This window comes from Anticarsia gemmatalis, chromosome 21 (genome assembly GCF_050436995.1).
Source record: "Anticarsia gemmatalis isolate Benzon Research Colony breed Stoneville strain chromosome 21, ilAntGemm2 primary, whole genome shotgun sequence".
NCBI classification, from domain to species: domain Eukaryota; kingdom Metazoa; phylum Arthropoda; class Insecta; order Lepidoptera; family Erebidae; genus Anticarsia; species Anticarsia gemmatalis.
Genome location: NC_134765.1, coordinates 11,254,472 through 11,269,088, shown reverse-complemented (window position 1 = coordinate 11,269,088; position 14,617 = coordinate 11,254,472). Strand labels below are relative to the sequence as shown.

General features: G+C 36.3%; 1 protein-coding gene across 8 annotated transcripts in view; it reads left to right on the top strand.

Moving 5' to 3' along the window:
- Positions 1-14,617, top strand: part of Dys (Dystrophin) — a 595,099-nt gene that overhangs the window by 86,535 nt on the left and 493,947 nt on the right. For all 8 annotated transcript variants that reach the window (XM_076128368.1, XM_076128365.1, XM_076128371.1 and 5 more), the window contains one exon: positions 8,799-8,887. In XM_076128368.1, coding sequence (XP_075984483.1) covers positions 8,799-8,887 — 89 coding nt within the window. The remainder of the gene's footprint in view (positions 1-8,798; positions 8,888-14,617) is intronic.

Here is a 14,617-nt window from a genome sequence, read left to right as displayed (position 1 = left end):
AAAATAGCACCTTCTAAATAAGTAACTCGTTTAGCAAAATTGAGTTGTTAACTATGACACTTCAGGTGAATATCGAGTTACGTTCAGTTTACCTCCTCGCCGTCACTTGTGCAACAAACTGCAAGTTTTCAGTTACAGCGCGAGCTAAGTAGATATACTAGTAAACGAATTCAAAGGTGAAAGTTAGGGTGTATCGCCACTGGGCTAATAATAATTGGTAGCTTACAGTTTGCCAATTGATGTAGGCATTTAAAAACACAAATGCAATTTTGGGATTCATACAAATTAGATGTTTGATGCGCAGGATTACAAAATATTTATCTTTCAGTAAAATATGTTCTAGACTTTCTAGGCAAAGAATACTTTTATAAAATTCTAAACCTATTTTTGGAAAAAAATATTTCATTTAAATGTCTGATCCTGCTATAAATAAGCAGCGTCACATAAATATAATTAGACGGCTATTTTTAGAATATATTGTTTTGGCAAAGTTTTGGTCAAACGTGTACAAGTCCTTAGCTAGCTACCGACGACAACATTTCTTTGGAAATAAGTTTCATTTGGTTTGTATTGTGAGTCTTCTCCCTCATATCAGAATATGTTTCTATTTCGTACACTTCTACGAAGCCTGCTGCGGCAGATGTCACTGAAATTGCTTTTTACATACAATTCGGTTATATTATACTTATGTTAGTTTCATTATATTTAGTGTGTTCTCGTCATTTTACCTTTTCTTAGCATTTTAATTGCCAATGTACATAATTCAAGGAGATCTTAGGGGCACTTATTGTATGATTTAACTTAACCAGGACCTTTTTACGTGCTCCGCAAAGTCCTCGAAAAGCCAAGAATACACTTATCGTATTGATATGTCTATCTTTAACAATCAAAATGAGTTCATAAAAAAATTCATCGAGACAACACTTTATTTTTCGAAACGACAGGAAAGCAACATACGTATACTGTATCACGCTTGTTATATCCAGAGATGAAGGCATAGATGTATGAAATACATCCACGGAAATAATATAATTAGGCATCTTATACCCTGGAAGAAATAAAAATACAGGCTAGGCTTCACTTTAAGGGTAAAGGTGAAATATTCCATCAATCAATCAGCAAACAGATGTGAGTGTAACTCCCAAGTGATTAGTTCTTACTGATTACTGTTTAATTAGTAGCGAATATTGATTAGGAACGAATACAAATGTACAATAATTAATCGATACTTACAGCTGTTTCAAAGGCAGCCATCTTGAGTTGTATTGTAATTAGTTACGAGTTTCTTTAATTTGTTTAATATTGATATGTTTGTTTATTAATACATTGCTATTACACTAATACTGTCTTACTTAATAAAAGTCGTATTAGCTCCATTTAGTTTAACAATATTTTGTTATTTTTAATCAATTCAAAAACTGTATACGCGTGTAGAAAACACTGTGAAACTAATTATAGCTTACGCGCCATTTCTCAGTAAGATAGTAATACAGTACAGATCGTGAATACCGCTATGAGAATATAATAGAAAAGTTATCTTTTACAATATTGAATGCTAATAGTTCAGCCATTTGTATCGTACCAAACTTCACGCCTAGCTCTTATAGGGAAAATGGAGCATCACGATACATAAATTATGTAAATACCGAATATGTTGAACAAATATTTCCAATAAAAACCTCGCCTATAAACCTTTGTACAAGACAACACACTGGTACTTAATATCGTACTTTTTGCTCGCATTCCGCACAAAGGCGCGGGCCCATTGTCATCCGTCATTCGCTCACGACATCGCACGGCACCCCACCGTCGTTGTCCGCCCCACAGATTGGCTCTTGAAGACCTCCCTGTATTGTCCCCGCAGACATTGTCCGCTGTAGATGTGATTTCTATTGTGTATTTTAAAGGTATTTTAAAAGTTATATTTGCTTTGTTTGGAAGGAAGCGAAAGTAAATTGTTACGTTTTTGGTTCTATTTTGAGGCTGTTTTGTGAGATAATTAAATGTTTGTAAATAAATCTGGTAGTGAGATTGTATTTCTTAAACAGTATTGTATTACTTCCTCGTTTTTGTTAAAACTGAAACAAACGAAATTCAATACTCGTTTTTCACGGTATTTTGTGTGTAGTGTACTTAGCATTTGTACTCAACCATAAAAACAGCGCGGTACACTATTAAATACAATTAACATAGTGATTTAAATAGTAATTAAGAGTTTCGATAATACCATACTTTCATTGAAAATTGTCATATATGTAAATAATCCTAATTTCGTTAGTCAAATATTTTCCTCTAAAAACATTTGGGTGTAATTTAAGACAGTACATATAAAAATGTAAAACTCTGCACACTGAGATGAAAATATGGCGTAATATAACGTATTTATGAGTACATCTGGTGTGATATTTACACAGTAATGAAGTAACTCATTGGGATAGGCCGCGACAACGCGACCTGAACATGATAGAACGGCGCGAGCACGTACGACCGCCGCCACAGGTTTAACCTTGACGACTCACGAGAATGGAATTGTAAACTAAGTGTCATAAATACAATTACATCGCTTTTATAACATTGCCTTTTAATTCTGGAGAGGTAGGCTATAGTGTACCAAAACTTTGTGTTAATTAGTATTATGTATTTTGATACCCTAAACCGTATTCCAAGCTGCTGCAGAAAATGTCTACTTTGTTCCTCTGGGAATTAAATCGGACAATTTAGCAGCATTAATTGCGACGCTTTGTTTAGATCACAAACATATCAGAAAACTAAAATAGGTTTGTTATTGTTAACTAATTCGGGTTTATAATAATAGCTGCATTTATAACAGATACTCTAACCGGGAACATCCGGTACGTCATATCACCCACGCATGATTAAGCAACAGTCTCGTGACACAATGGACACGCGAGTATCCGTCACACTCGGTACCGTTTCATGTTATCTGATTAAATTCCTACACACATTACTACCAGTACTATATACTATACATAATGTATTATATACAAGATTCTCGGAATGTAGATAGCGTATTTGTTTTAAGGCTCTGTTTATTGATTTTATATGTGGCTGTGGTGACGAAAGTTTTCTCTCAATTGAATATTGATTTGACCTTAGTGCAAAGGATATTTTATAAAGAAAACAGCTACAAAGTCTATGTACAACGTAGACTCAAAGTCCGATTACCATTAGGAAACCCCGTTTAAAGAAATGAGTATTTTTTGTCATACATTTGTAATTTATCAGATTACCATACACATGTTTTCGTTAGCTAGCTGCTTAGGATCCTGACAAAAAATTGGAAAGCGGCTAGCTTACCCCTTCTGCATGAGTACTACTGCTTAGAGTTATATAATACCAGTGTGTTGAGTGTATAGTGTTCGTCTATTCACAGATAATGAACTAGCGAAGTTTCAGCTCAGAGCTCTCATCACTAAGTAGGAAAACAAACTCATTTGCTTTGTGCCAGGTCTTAGGGAGGAGGTAGACTTTAGCTGCTGGCTAAGCTCTTACATGCTCTATTATCACGTAAAACTAATTGTGTATATTGTTTGAGCACATAGATTGTAGATGATGTTCGTACAGGATCTTGAAACAAACAAAAAATGTGTGAGATCCGTAAATATTGTTTTGATCTATTTACAATTGTCAAAATCAGACCACGCATGTCTGAGTAATCTGAGAAAAATCGCGTTGAATTGAGAACTCATTTCACGATACTCAAGATTCTCAAGATACTTATAAGAATTAATTGTTAGCTTTTATTAAAAAAATATAGTTTCTATCATTTTTACATTAATAAAATAATCATGTTATTCGTAAATTAGCTGCTGTGTAAACCTTCACTTTTACAAACACATTTACAAATTATGAACCACAAAACACCATAACCTATTATCCCTGCAATGCACTACTATCACAGTCTGTATGTCGCAGCCACGAGCTCGGCTCCGTGCCACCGACGAGACGTTATCTAAACATATTAATATTTATACGCACGACACGCTGCATACTGATCACTAGTACACACTGAACAATGAACATACTGTTCATGAACTAACACATGTGTTTGTTGATTGACAGAACAACCTGTTAGGTACAGAGAAAAATAATAACTTAATAGTGGGTTAAGTTAGCTTAGAAGGACAGTGTCGTTAGAATTTCTCTGAATATTAAAATTGTATTGATAAGACTAGTTTACTTTTTTTTTTTATGAGGTGAGGTCTAAGGATTATTTGTATATTTAAATCGTATTAGAGCGTCTCTTATGTTACTTCTAAATTTATTTAAGTTACGAATACTATAGATTAGTATAGATGAACAAAATTAAATAAACTACACAAAACATCCCATGACTCAACATTTATCGTGACATGGAAAAATTTACAATTGTTTTTTTGTCTTGGCCTCGATTTATTTAGAAAGACAACGTAGCTTTCGTGAACAAGTCTACAAGTCTGTGAAAACTATAGTTTGTTGGGACGTCATGTCATAATAAACTTAACTTCTAAAGTCTGTCTGTTAAACAATTAAATAGAATTGAAATATATATTAGAATACGTATCTTGTACCAAACATATTATACGTGCGAGATATTGGAACATGTAAAACAATACGTTTGGATCGATTCCCACCAGTCTCTTAGCAACGTAAGCCTCCCGACCTACTGGATCTATTGTTTGAATCTAAAACTACGAACTAAGCTTCAAACAGGCAATATTGAATACAATTAACTATCTTATACAATATATTTAAATGTTAACGTGAATTTACACTCAGTAAATATACATATATTGACTGCCTCTGTGGCGCAGTGGTTTAGGTCGCCACGCCGATACCACTGCAACGGGAGGTCGTGGGTTCGATTCCCACACGGGACAATTATTTATGCGATCCACAAATAATTGTTTCGGGTCTGGTTGTGCTTTGTGTCCGTTGTTTGTATGTTTGTAAAAGTCCCCGCGACACAAGAGCAATTCTTAGTGCGGGAGTTGTCTTTAAAAAAAAAAAAAAAAAAATACAATCATACATACATACACACATACGTAGGTAAAAAAAATAAGCAAATTATATTCCGTAGGGGGTGGGCAGAGATAAAAAATCGCTACATGGTACGATCCTTACAAAAATCCTTGGCTTCATCTGACTTAATAAATATCTTTATTTCTGAACCGCTAACATAACCCTAGACACATATACAGCCTAGAACTGCGTTACAGACATACAGGGTGAAGCAATTCCTGGATTGTTCTGAAATGCCCATAATCTAAACTTAATGGGAACTTAAACTGTATGGGATAGATTTTCTATTTTCCCTATCACTCCGTGTCGTCTTGAAGTATCGGGACACCCTGTATTAACCAGGTCACAATGTAACAGACACCAAAAAAATCGAACCGTGAATCACCAAAAAAAGTTTTGTACGGTAAAAAGCCGAGCCTCCAACCACGGACTCTCGTTAACTTCGCGATGACATAGCAAAAACCTCGACTACTGTTCAAGACGCAGGTATTTATGTCATACAACATACAAATGTGTGGAAGGCTCGAGACGGCGGGAAGCCTTTGACGAGACGGTACAGTCACGACGCTAACAGGATCAAATACTTATGTCTCGTTGTTCATTGTTCAGTGTAGTTCAGTGTTCCTGTACTACGAGTATTGTTTGTTAACTATTTGTTACTCATGCCTATTACTTCTTTATGAATAAGCTTTCTGAATATTGAACTGATTTTTATTGCTGTATGGTTAATCACATGGAAACTAGATACGGTAGTTGGTGAAGATATAGGTATAATCCTTCGGGACGATAAAAACAAAAATGTATGCATCACGAGGTGCCGAAACATCTCTTCAAATTCATCTTCCAATTCTCTATCAAAACTAAAATATAGCAAAATATTCTTCAATACTATAGTAAAGTTAATCTCGAATTACGAACATGTTAATAAGTACACGTTAATACAGACTTTATATTGTAATTGTTCATATTTAGATTACGCCTTGTCAAAGCACCAGACAATAGTTTCTAATTTATCTGACTAACTATATTTAACTTACCACACAGTCCCTAGATATATTATATTTCTATTTGTAGCATACAATATAAACCAAACAACTACAAGCATTCTACTGTTTGTACCAAGTTACCCAGCTCCTTGTTTACTCAACAACAACACAAGCATTTATCCCAATTGTCCGAGCGATCAAAACGCTATAAAAGATAATGCAAATAAATGTGTAACGGGGCAATAGAATTAGACGAGGGCGAGCCTCGCTGGGCCGGCGCTGGGCTTAAGCCGCTGCCCGTGGGCGGCATGACAATGGGCTCGAGACGCGACCTGCCTAGCAATGAACGAGCCGCGTATCACATCGATAATTCTGTTACAGTTTTGGAGACACGAGCGTGTGAATGTAGGTTAATATGAATTACACATACGCTTTCAGATAATTGTATTTTGAAATAAGATGCTAACTCGTTTTACTACTTTATTGCCTTGAGAAGTGCCTACAGCTGAAACAGTTAAATGCCTTGTTTGTAAAACAACAACAAAGAAAACTTAGCTAACTAATCGTTCGTAGCACTCGATCTACGTCGTAGCCACTTACCTACGAGCCTCGTAGACAAAGAAAGGAAACTTTAAATCTAACACCATATCGATGTACACTATGTACAGGCAGCGCTTCAACAAGCACTTAATTTTATTAGCGGCGCTCGGAAACTCATTAAACTCTAATCAATCGTTTTTGCGAAGGTATCTTAAATCGCCAACTAACTTGGATTACTTCGGGATTTTTTAAGTTACGACAAGAGGCTTGGAGGGCCAGAGGACGAGGAGGGTTGACGAGGGCCGACTCACAAATAAAAGTAGAAAAAGCGAGTACTTTTGTCAAAGTTTAGAAAATAATTAGAAAGGGAGCGTTGTCTGTCGCCGGCGACGACTCCGCGTAATTAATATTTATGTTGTATGACAACTGCCCTTTATATATTTAATGAAGATGAGAAAAAGTCGACAACTTGTGTTTTAAGCGTTAACTTTTAAATAGCACAAAGTTTTCAACAACTTTCTGTGGAGGCGCCCACGCTTCCTTTATATTTATAACAATAAACATTATGGCAACTGTGATTTTATATCTGTCATAACTCTGAGGTACTCTGAGTTTCTGATATAAATAGATGCGCTTACATATTTGAATCGATATCTTAAAAAATATGGAGAAACTATGTCAAATGTAAGTCAGGACACACCACACTTTGAAGTGGCTTAAATCACTCGACACTGGTATTAACAACTATAAGGAGAGGCAATAAATATTGAAATCTCGCTACTCTAATAATCTCTTTGAGTAAAATCGAAAGCATAATCTTTTAAACCAAAGTTACTAATGTACTTCATCAAGTTTGTAAAGAGCCTAATCAATCAAGATATTTCTAAACAGTAATTATTTACCTTCACTTATATAATAATAAAGTAAATGATTAATACAATCACTTGGTAACGATCTGTATCGTTCAATATTTGTTAGTTGTTCCACAAACTTTTGCCGGTGAGTTACAGCTGAGGTCGAACAAAAAGTGCCGGCTCGGCGGCAAACTGCTAACGATTTACTTTCAGTTAGAATAATTGGGGTATTGCTTACTTTTTTATTTTCGTGAAACATTGTTATTGGGGATTTTTGATAGCGGCTTTTTGCTGTGTGTGAGTGAAATAAAGTAGAGCAATGTATTTATTTGGTTTATTAGTTGAACATTTACATGAACAGCAATAGTTTATTGTACTAAATGGTTGAACATAAATGTGTCTGATTGTTAATTGATATGATAGCAAAAAGAGAGTTTACAATGGATTTTGGCTGATGTTAATTGATATAAGAGGCGAATTAACGATTTACGGAATATTCTGCAATATGTTGACCCACACCAGGTCGGCATGGAATCAATTGAGCTCTAATTGTATGTAATAGAAACACGTCCTTAATAAAAACAGCAATTAATGATAATAAAAAATATAACGATTATTGCAATCAAAAAGTTGATGTGTAACCCATCCCTTAACATTTATCTAATGTAAACAAACTGTCTGTCGGTTTGTCCGGAAAAACTCGATATAGTTGCGTCGCCGGGGCGTGTGCTGCTCCGTTCGATCCCGGGTTCGTTTCCTGTCGCCGGCCTCGCCTCACTCGCCTCACTCGCCTGCACTGCGGAAGTTTTCACTGCATTCTGTTTTATTTGCTTGCTTGTTTGTTTGTTTTACACTCGGTTAGACTTTGAGAACAAATTTTGACTACTTTTTCCCGCTGTTTGTGTTTTGGTTCCGGAGAGTAAACGTTGAGTTTAATTATGTTAATGTTGAATCACTTGGATCTGAACACGATTACTTTCTGTTTATTTTTGCCGGATGATTATATTGCGAGTTCTGGAATAAACACTCACTTATTATTTATTTTGTGTGATACATTTATAAGCACTAAAGTGGAGAGAATTAAAAAAAATTACGAATGATAATATTTTACCGAGTTTTCTCTTAAAATTGGATTTAAATTAAATTACAACATACACAGCAATCACGACTTGTTCTTACGATACTATGCAAACACGAGAGCATTACTTACTATCTCCTTTATTTAATACCTTTTTCGTTAAGTCTATGAAAATTGACGTTGAATGTCACAACAGACTCATCTTAGTCGTCATCTCTAGACTTTCTGTAAATTTAATATTTACTATAAACTCGGATTATGTCCTCGATAGTACATAAATAAGATTTATAATTAAGTAATGTATGTATATTGTTACAGATTGGAGCGCTCGTCTGTCAGGACGGCGGCGCTCGTCGCAGCAGTCGCCGGCCGCGCTCCTCGCCCACTTCGACACCACCGTGTTGCAGGTATGTACCATACAAACACCATAGAACAAACACAGAATTACCACACCATCCTTGTTACCTATATCCTTCTCTATAGGAAGCGTGTTTAACTGAGTTTTACGAGTCTAAGACTAACTTGAGAAGGCATCATGTGTTGCAAATTACACATGAATTAGCATCGCCTTTTACTGTCGCATATAGCATTTCATTTTTTCGTATGCCCCCCTCGACGTACGCGACCGTCATGAGCTTACCATCATTCAGCCATATTGCAAAGTCATCATTAGCCGTGGACTAAAACCTTGAAACACTCTTGAATGTCTATTTTTACAAAAATGGTTGATTTCGCTTAATATAAATTACTTTCGTTCAGTTTTAAACAACCTTACTTAAAATTGTTAATCAACCAAACGTGAAAAAATGGAGTTTTCCATTTCCGTAATAATGCAAGGCTTCCGAACGTATTTCGTATTAGCACAGAATATTCCGAAATATATTATTTTCAAGCATAATATTATGTGCATGTATGGAAATTGGATTATCATGCATAATGCAGCGAACACACCGACGACACACAATTTACATGTTTATATTGTTTTATTTGTAGCGGATTATTGAGTTATATGCTGTTATTAATTGTGTGTCCGTTTAATTTATAACCAATAGTCATTATTTTGATGACAATTTACGGTTTGAAATACAGATTAATGAGTGATGGTAAGATAATTATTTATTGCTGTTTCAACACACTATAGGTATAATATGTCGGTGTTATAAAGTAGATATCGTTACAAAGTACTTCATGCGTGTATATTTCCTCACAAGTCGTCATCCACACGAGTGATTATTAATTCTAAGCTCGCTGGCTCTCAGCGGCAAGGCTTGTGATTCGAATTTGAGGCGACAATAGTAACCGACTCAATATAATCTACCGCCACAAGTCACTCCGTCCCCCGGGAGCGCTCGCTCCACCCGCCCGCCGCGCCCGCCTCGCGAGCCACGACCAAATTCAACTACACGCAACACATCGCCGTATTACTTCAAATATATTACGGAAACTTTCCAAGAATACCAGCAGTGTATTGAAAACCAACTGATTGGATTGCCCCGCGCTTTTAGTACAGTATCTTTATTGAAATCAAAGGCGAATGAGTGAAAAGGTAGCGTCGTTTCGTTCAAAGAACCAAATGAAATGAAATATTTTCCTCCTTTTATAGTTCCGCACTAAATCCTATTAAAAACACGATGTTTCGGTAGAAAATAAAATGGAAATCTTTTGATATTTGAACACCGAATAAAATCACAGAAATGGTTGGGAAAATTTGATTGATCCGACGTTCCAATTGCGGTCGAAATGTGAAGAAGGGAATTCATTGCGGGACCGCCATCAAATACCGAATTGAATCCCTGGTGAAATCGGTAATGTAATCGGAATTTTTTCCTCAATGAAGCGTCGTGATTGCATTGTGGCCCATATTTGTGTTGTGTCGAAGTTGGGCAGAGCCGTGGGTACGAGTACATGTTAGACGATACGGTCACAATACCGACGTCGGCCGATATTATCAGTAATGTACTAAACACACATAAGCCGAGATTCCTTTGTCTATTTTCGTGTATTGTTCGTTATCTTCAGGAGTGGAGCCCAATTTGGTGAACGGTATTATTCTGTGATCAAATCAAAGTAATCGATACGAGATGTACTAACATGAATTCTTCTTCTTATCGTATGGTTAGTGGTCAACCTAGTGTCAAAGTTGTTCAAGCCGCCCGAAGGCTTTTGACGTGGCTTAACGACTGTTATCTTAATCGACAACAACCGGGACCGACTTTTTACGTGCCCTCCGAAGCACGGAGACGCCCAGTTCAAATACCACTATGCGGTCACCCATCTATGGAATGACCGCGCCAACGGTTGCTTCACCCACAGATCGTTTTACCGATCGGTGAGCGCAACTGGCTATGGGCGCCTCAAAACATTTTTCCTAAATTAATATTAGACTCACGTGCCAAAGCCTTGTATTTCTATTTTTAATTGATCATAGGTCTTATATTGTATTAAAGGTAAATAACGTATTGACAGAGTAAATGTTAGCTAGTACAAAGTGGTGAAGGAATGTACGGCGGTTCAGTAAATAGTTGTGATAAGCCGCAACGTAACGTCGCTGGCGGGAACTTTATCTCTTCCGGACAATTTGCCCGGGACCCGGGTAAAGGTGAATACACATTACTATGTTCGATTGTAATAGAATATCGATAGAGTGGTCGTAGAAAGTAATTTTCAAAATACGCTTTTAAGTGGCAATATCAAGTCTATAAGGAATAAATTAATCAATTGAAAAGAACAATTAGCATTATTGGGCATTTTAGCCATAAATCTACAGTAAATGGTTGAATGCTTACCGGTACTGGAATATTAACCTGTGTCATAAAATTAACTATTGTAGACTAAACAAGAGCTATTCCTATGAAGCCAATACTATGGTGCTGGTGTTGGTGGTATAGGTATACAAAGGTTCACTAATACTTGTGAATAACATATTTGATCAGTGTCTTCAGACTCACTTAGTAAAAATAAAAAGTGTACACTCACCTTTAAGGGCGGGGGGTGGTGGCATTCTCCCAAACATCACATTTTATTACCAGTAATATTCGTGTCGGCAACTCATTCAGGAGCCGTGAAAAAAATTACACACAAACTTGTTTCAACCGGCGCGATGTAAAAGTCAATACACCCGGGTAATGCGCACACTCACTAGTCAATGACAGTCAATGCTCCCGGGTAATGCGCGCATTCACCGATCAAAAGGATGCTTCCGGCTTTTTAAAGCGTTTGAGTGAATTTGAGTCGTTATTTTTTGAGTGAATGAATGTCAATATTTGTTTTTCGATCTGCAATTTCGTGAGGTGGGATTAAATATTTAATTTTAGGGCGGTGAGACGGTTTCCTTTATTGTTTTTTTGAGTTTTAATTAAAAATATGCCTTTTCTGTTTTGCGTAATTCTCTAAGTATTCATAAATTAGTAAGTTAAAAGAGAGTAAATTCACTGATATTAAAGATTATGTTAGCATAACTGAAACGGAGAAGCTAATCATTTTATTACCTTAGTTGCAGTTTCAGTCTATACGACTGAAACAAAACCACCAGTTTTTCTGTGACAATGACTATAACTCCTCAAAGCCAATGGATATCTACCTCTTATGTAAAATCCTGGAGTTTCACACATAAACCGGACTTTATTCAATTTCAATTGAATCGTTTGGCTCCCTCCCGCACTCCCCCCCCTCCCCGCTGTGAGCTCAATATACGAGAACATTGTCGCGATACTATCATAACATACTACTGGTATAACTCTACCACTGCTGTAGAAAACCTCCCCATTCAGTTAACCTAGTATTATTCTAAACTGCTGCTCTAAAATCTGTTAACTGGAGGAAAAGCCAAGGTTAAGTAGTTGGATAGTATCGTACAAACCCACGACCTTTCGATCGTAAGTCTGATGCCTTCAAATTCAAGTCTGAAATACAATTTATTTGTTATATTTATCCACTTTAGGTCAATGACCGATACACACAACAACAGCTACATATAAAACATATCTGTTTTATTTGTTCAGGTAATAGAATATCAATAGAAAAAGCTGATCATAAAGTCTCTCTCCATACATATAACATGTTCACGAGACATACTCTACACCCACGCTGTTTATTTTAAACATAAAGATCTTTTTTGTTTATTTTTGTAAAGGTCAAACGTTATTAACCATTCCTGTAATATTTGCACAAATATGTTACGCGGTACTTTTAATTTTGTGGGAAAATTTTGTAACAAAATTATGTTGGTTATTGCAAGTATTTGATATTGCTAAGACCGTGTCCATAAGGGGCGAATCGCTTATCCAGTGTGACTAATTCCTTAGTTCTTCAGGTTTCGTTTTACTTAACTCTTAGGCTTCTATAGAGAAACTGAATCCACCACACGTAACCACATTCTTATCTTATAACTGGCCACGGGTCTTCTGCATTAATCAGGGAGGAAAGACTTTGAGTTGTCAATAAGGCAAGTTGACCAATTGTGCCTTTGTCTTCCTTTAAAACTCTCAACAATATAGTGTCTTCATTTTGTTATCCTTTGTCATTTAAACAAGTTTCAACTATTTCTAATGATCAGTTGGCCTGAACATTCTTAAAGCAACCACTCGCAATCAAGTAACCAATTAATATCTACGAAGTCAAAACAAATACAATCTAGTATCTGTGTCAGCAGTGATTGAATGATCTTCAAACCGCAGCTCGTTCTGAATACCTCAGCCTCAGGGAACGGTCGCGTCGCGTCCTCGCCGTCCACCGCCGTCTGCTCCAAGATGGACGGAATGTAGGCTTTTGTGCCACTTTGACTATAACATCTATCTGTAATTGAATCGCGTCAGTTTAACCGACAGCGGTCAGCTGTTGGGAATTTTGAGTTATGTATTCTTGCTTAACTATTAATTGGTTGTTAGGAGAGCTGCATTTTTAATTAAGTTTAAAAGAAGAAAAGACTTGATCGTTGTGAGTTCATTGCTTGTTTATAATGTTAGATCAGTTGGAATTTTAAAGGACCCGTAGCTATTTACATTTTGCTTTACATGTATATGTAGCTTTTTATTACATTAAATTACATGCAAACTGTATGTTATCATCACTAAAACTGGGTTTGTTTTGTTGCTAATAATCTTAATATTTCCGGTATATCGGTAATTATATGACAAGATTTTCAGTGGGTGTCGAAGTGTAAATTAAAGGTTTTTGTGTTATGTGCACATAAATGTACGCACACAGTAATATTATTATCGGTTTACAATAAAGTATAGGATGTGTGACGTCATAAATTGGTAATTCCTGAGACTACCGAATTTCATAAAACCAAATAAGAACAAACGTAAACATCGTATTATGGAAGATATTTTCCTCATGCAATGAGATTTTTACACTCGCTACAGACAATATTAGTCAAAAATACGACGATATAGTATGAAATGTCAATCATAAAATTATATGGCTATTTCAAATACCATGTGTAGTGTGTATGTTCATCATTACTATTTCCCCAAACTTTTGGTCTCTCGAATGCCACAAAGGAACACTCACACCTACATAGGTACATAGATTTTTAAACACATTATCCTCCTTTCTTAGTCGGTTAAAAAGAGAATCGATAGCAGCAAACTTTTATAATCGTTTACTGCAATTACTTATATCAATCGTTTTCTAATAAAAACAAAAGGTTCTCATCAATATCAAAATCTCAAGATATCTCTCATCAAATCCTCATTACCACCCATAAATAAATCCCAGAAATCCCTTGAAGTGATGAATGTGATGAAAAAGTGTAAGAATAAGTGAAAATCTTTGGAGTGTAGTAGCCGAGTGCTGGAGAGGTACCAGGGAGTTAGCGAGGGACAAGAGGTCTTTGTGTCGACGCGTTATTGCCACCGGACCAACTTACCATGTTATATTTTTCTTACACGAAATTTAGAGGGAATACGGGAGAATAGTTGATCTTCTTCTTCTTATCGTATGGTTGGCGGTCAACCTAGTGTCAAAGATGTTCAAGCCGCTCGAAGGCCTTTGATGTGGCTTAACGATTGTCATCTTAGAAGCGACTTTTTACGTGCTCTCCGAAGTACGGGGACGCTTAGTTCTCTACCTACTCCTATGGGAAAAAAGCGTGATATTATCTATGTGTGTACATATTATGCTCTTTGCACCGA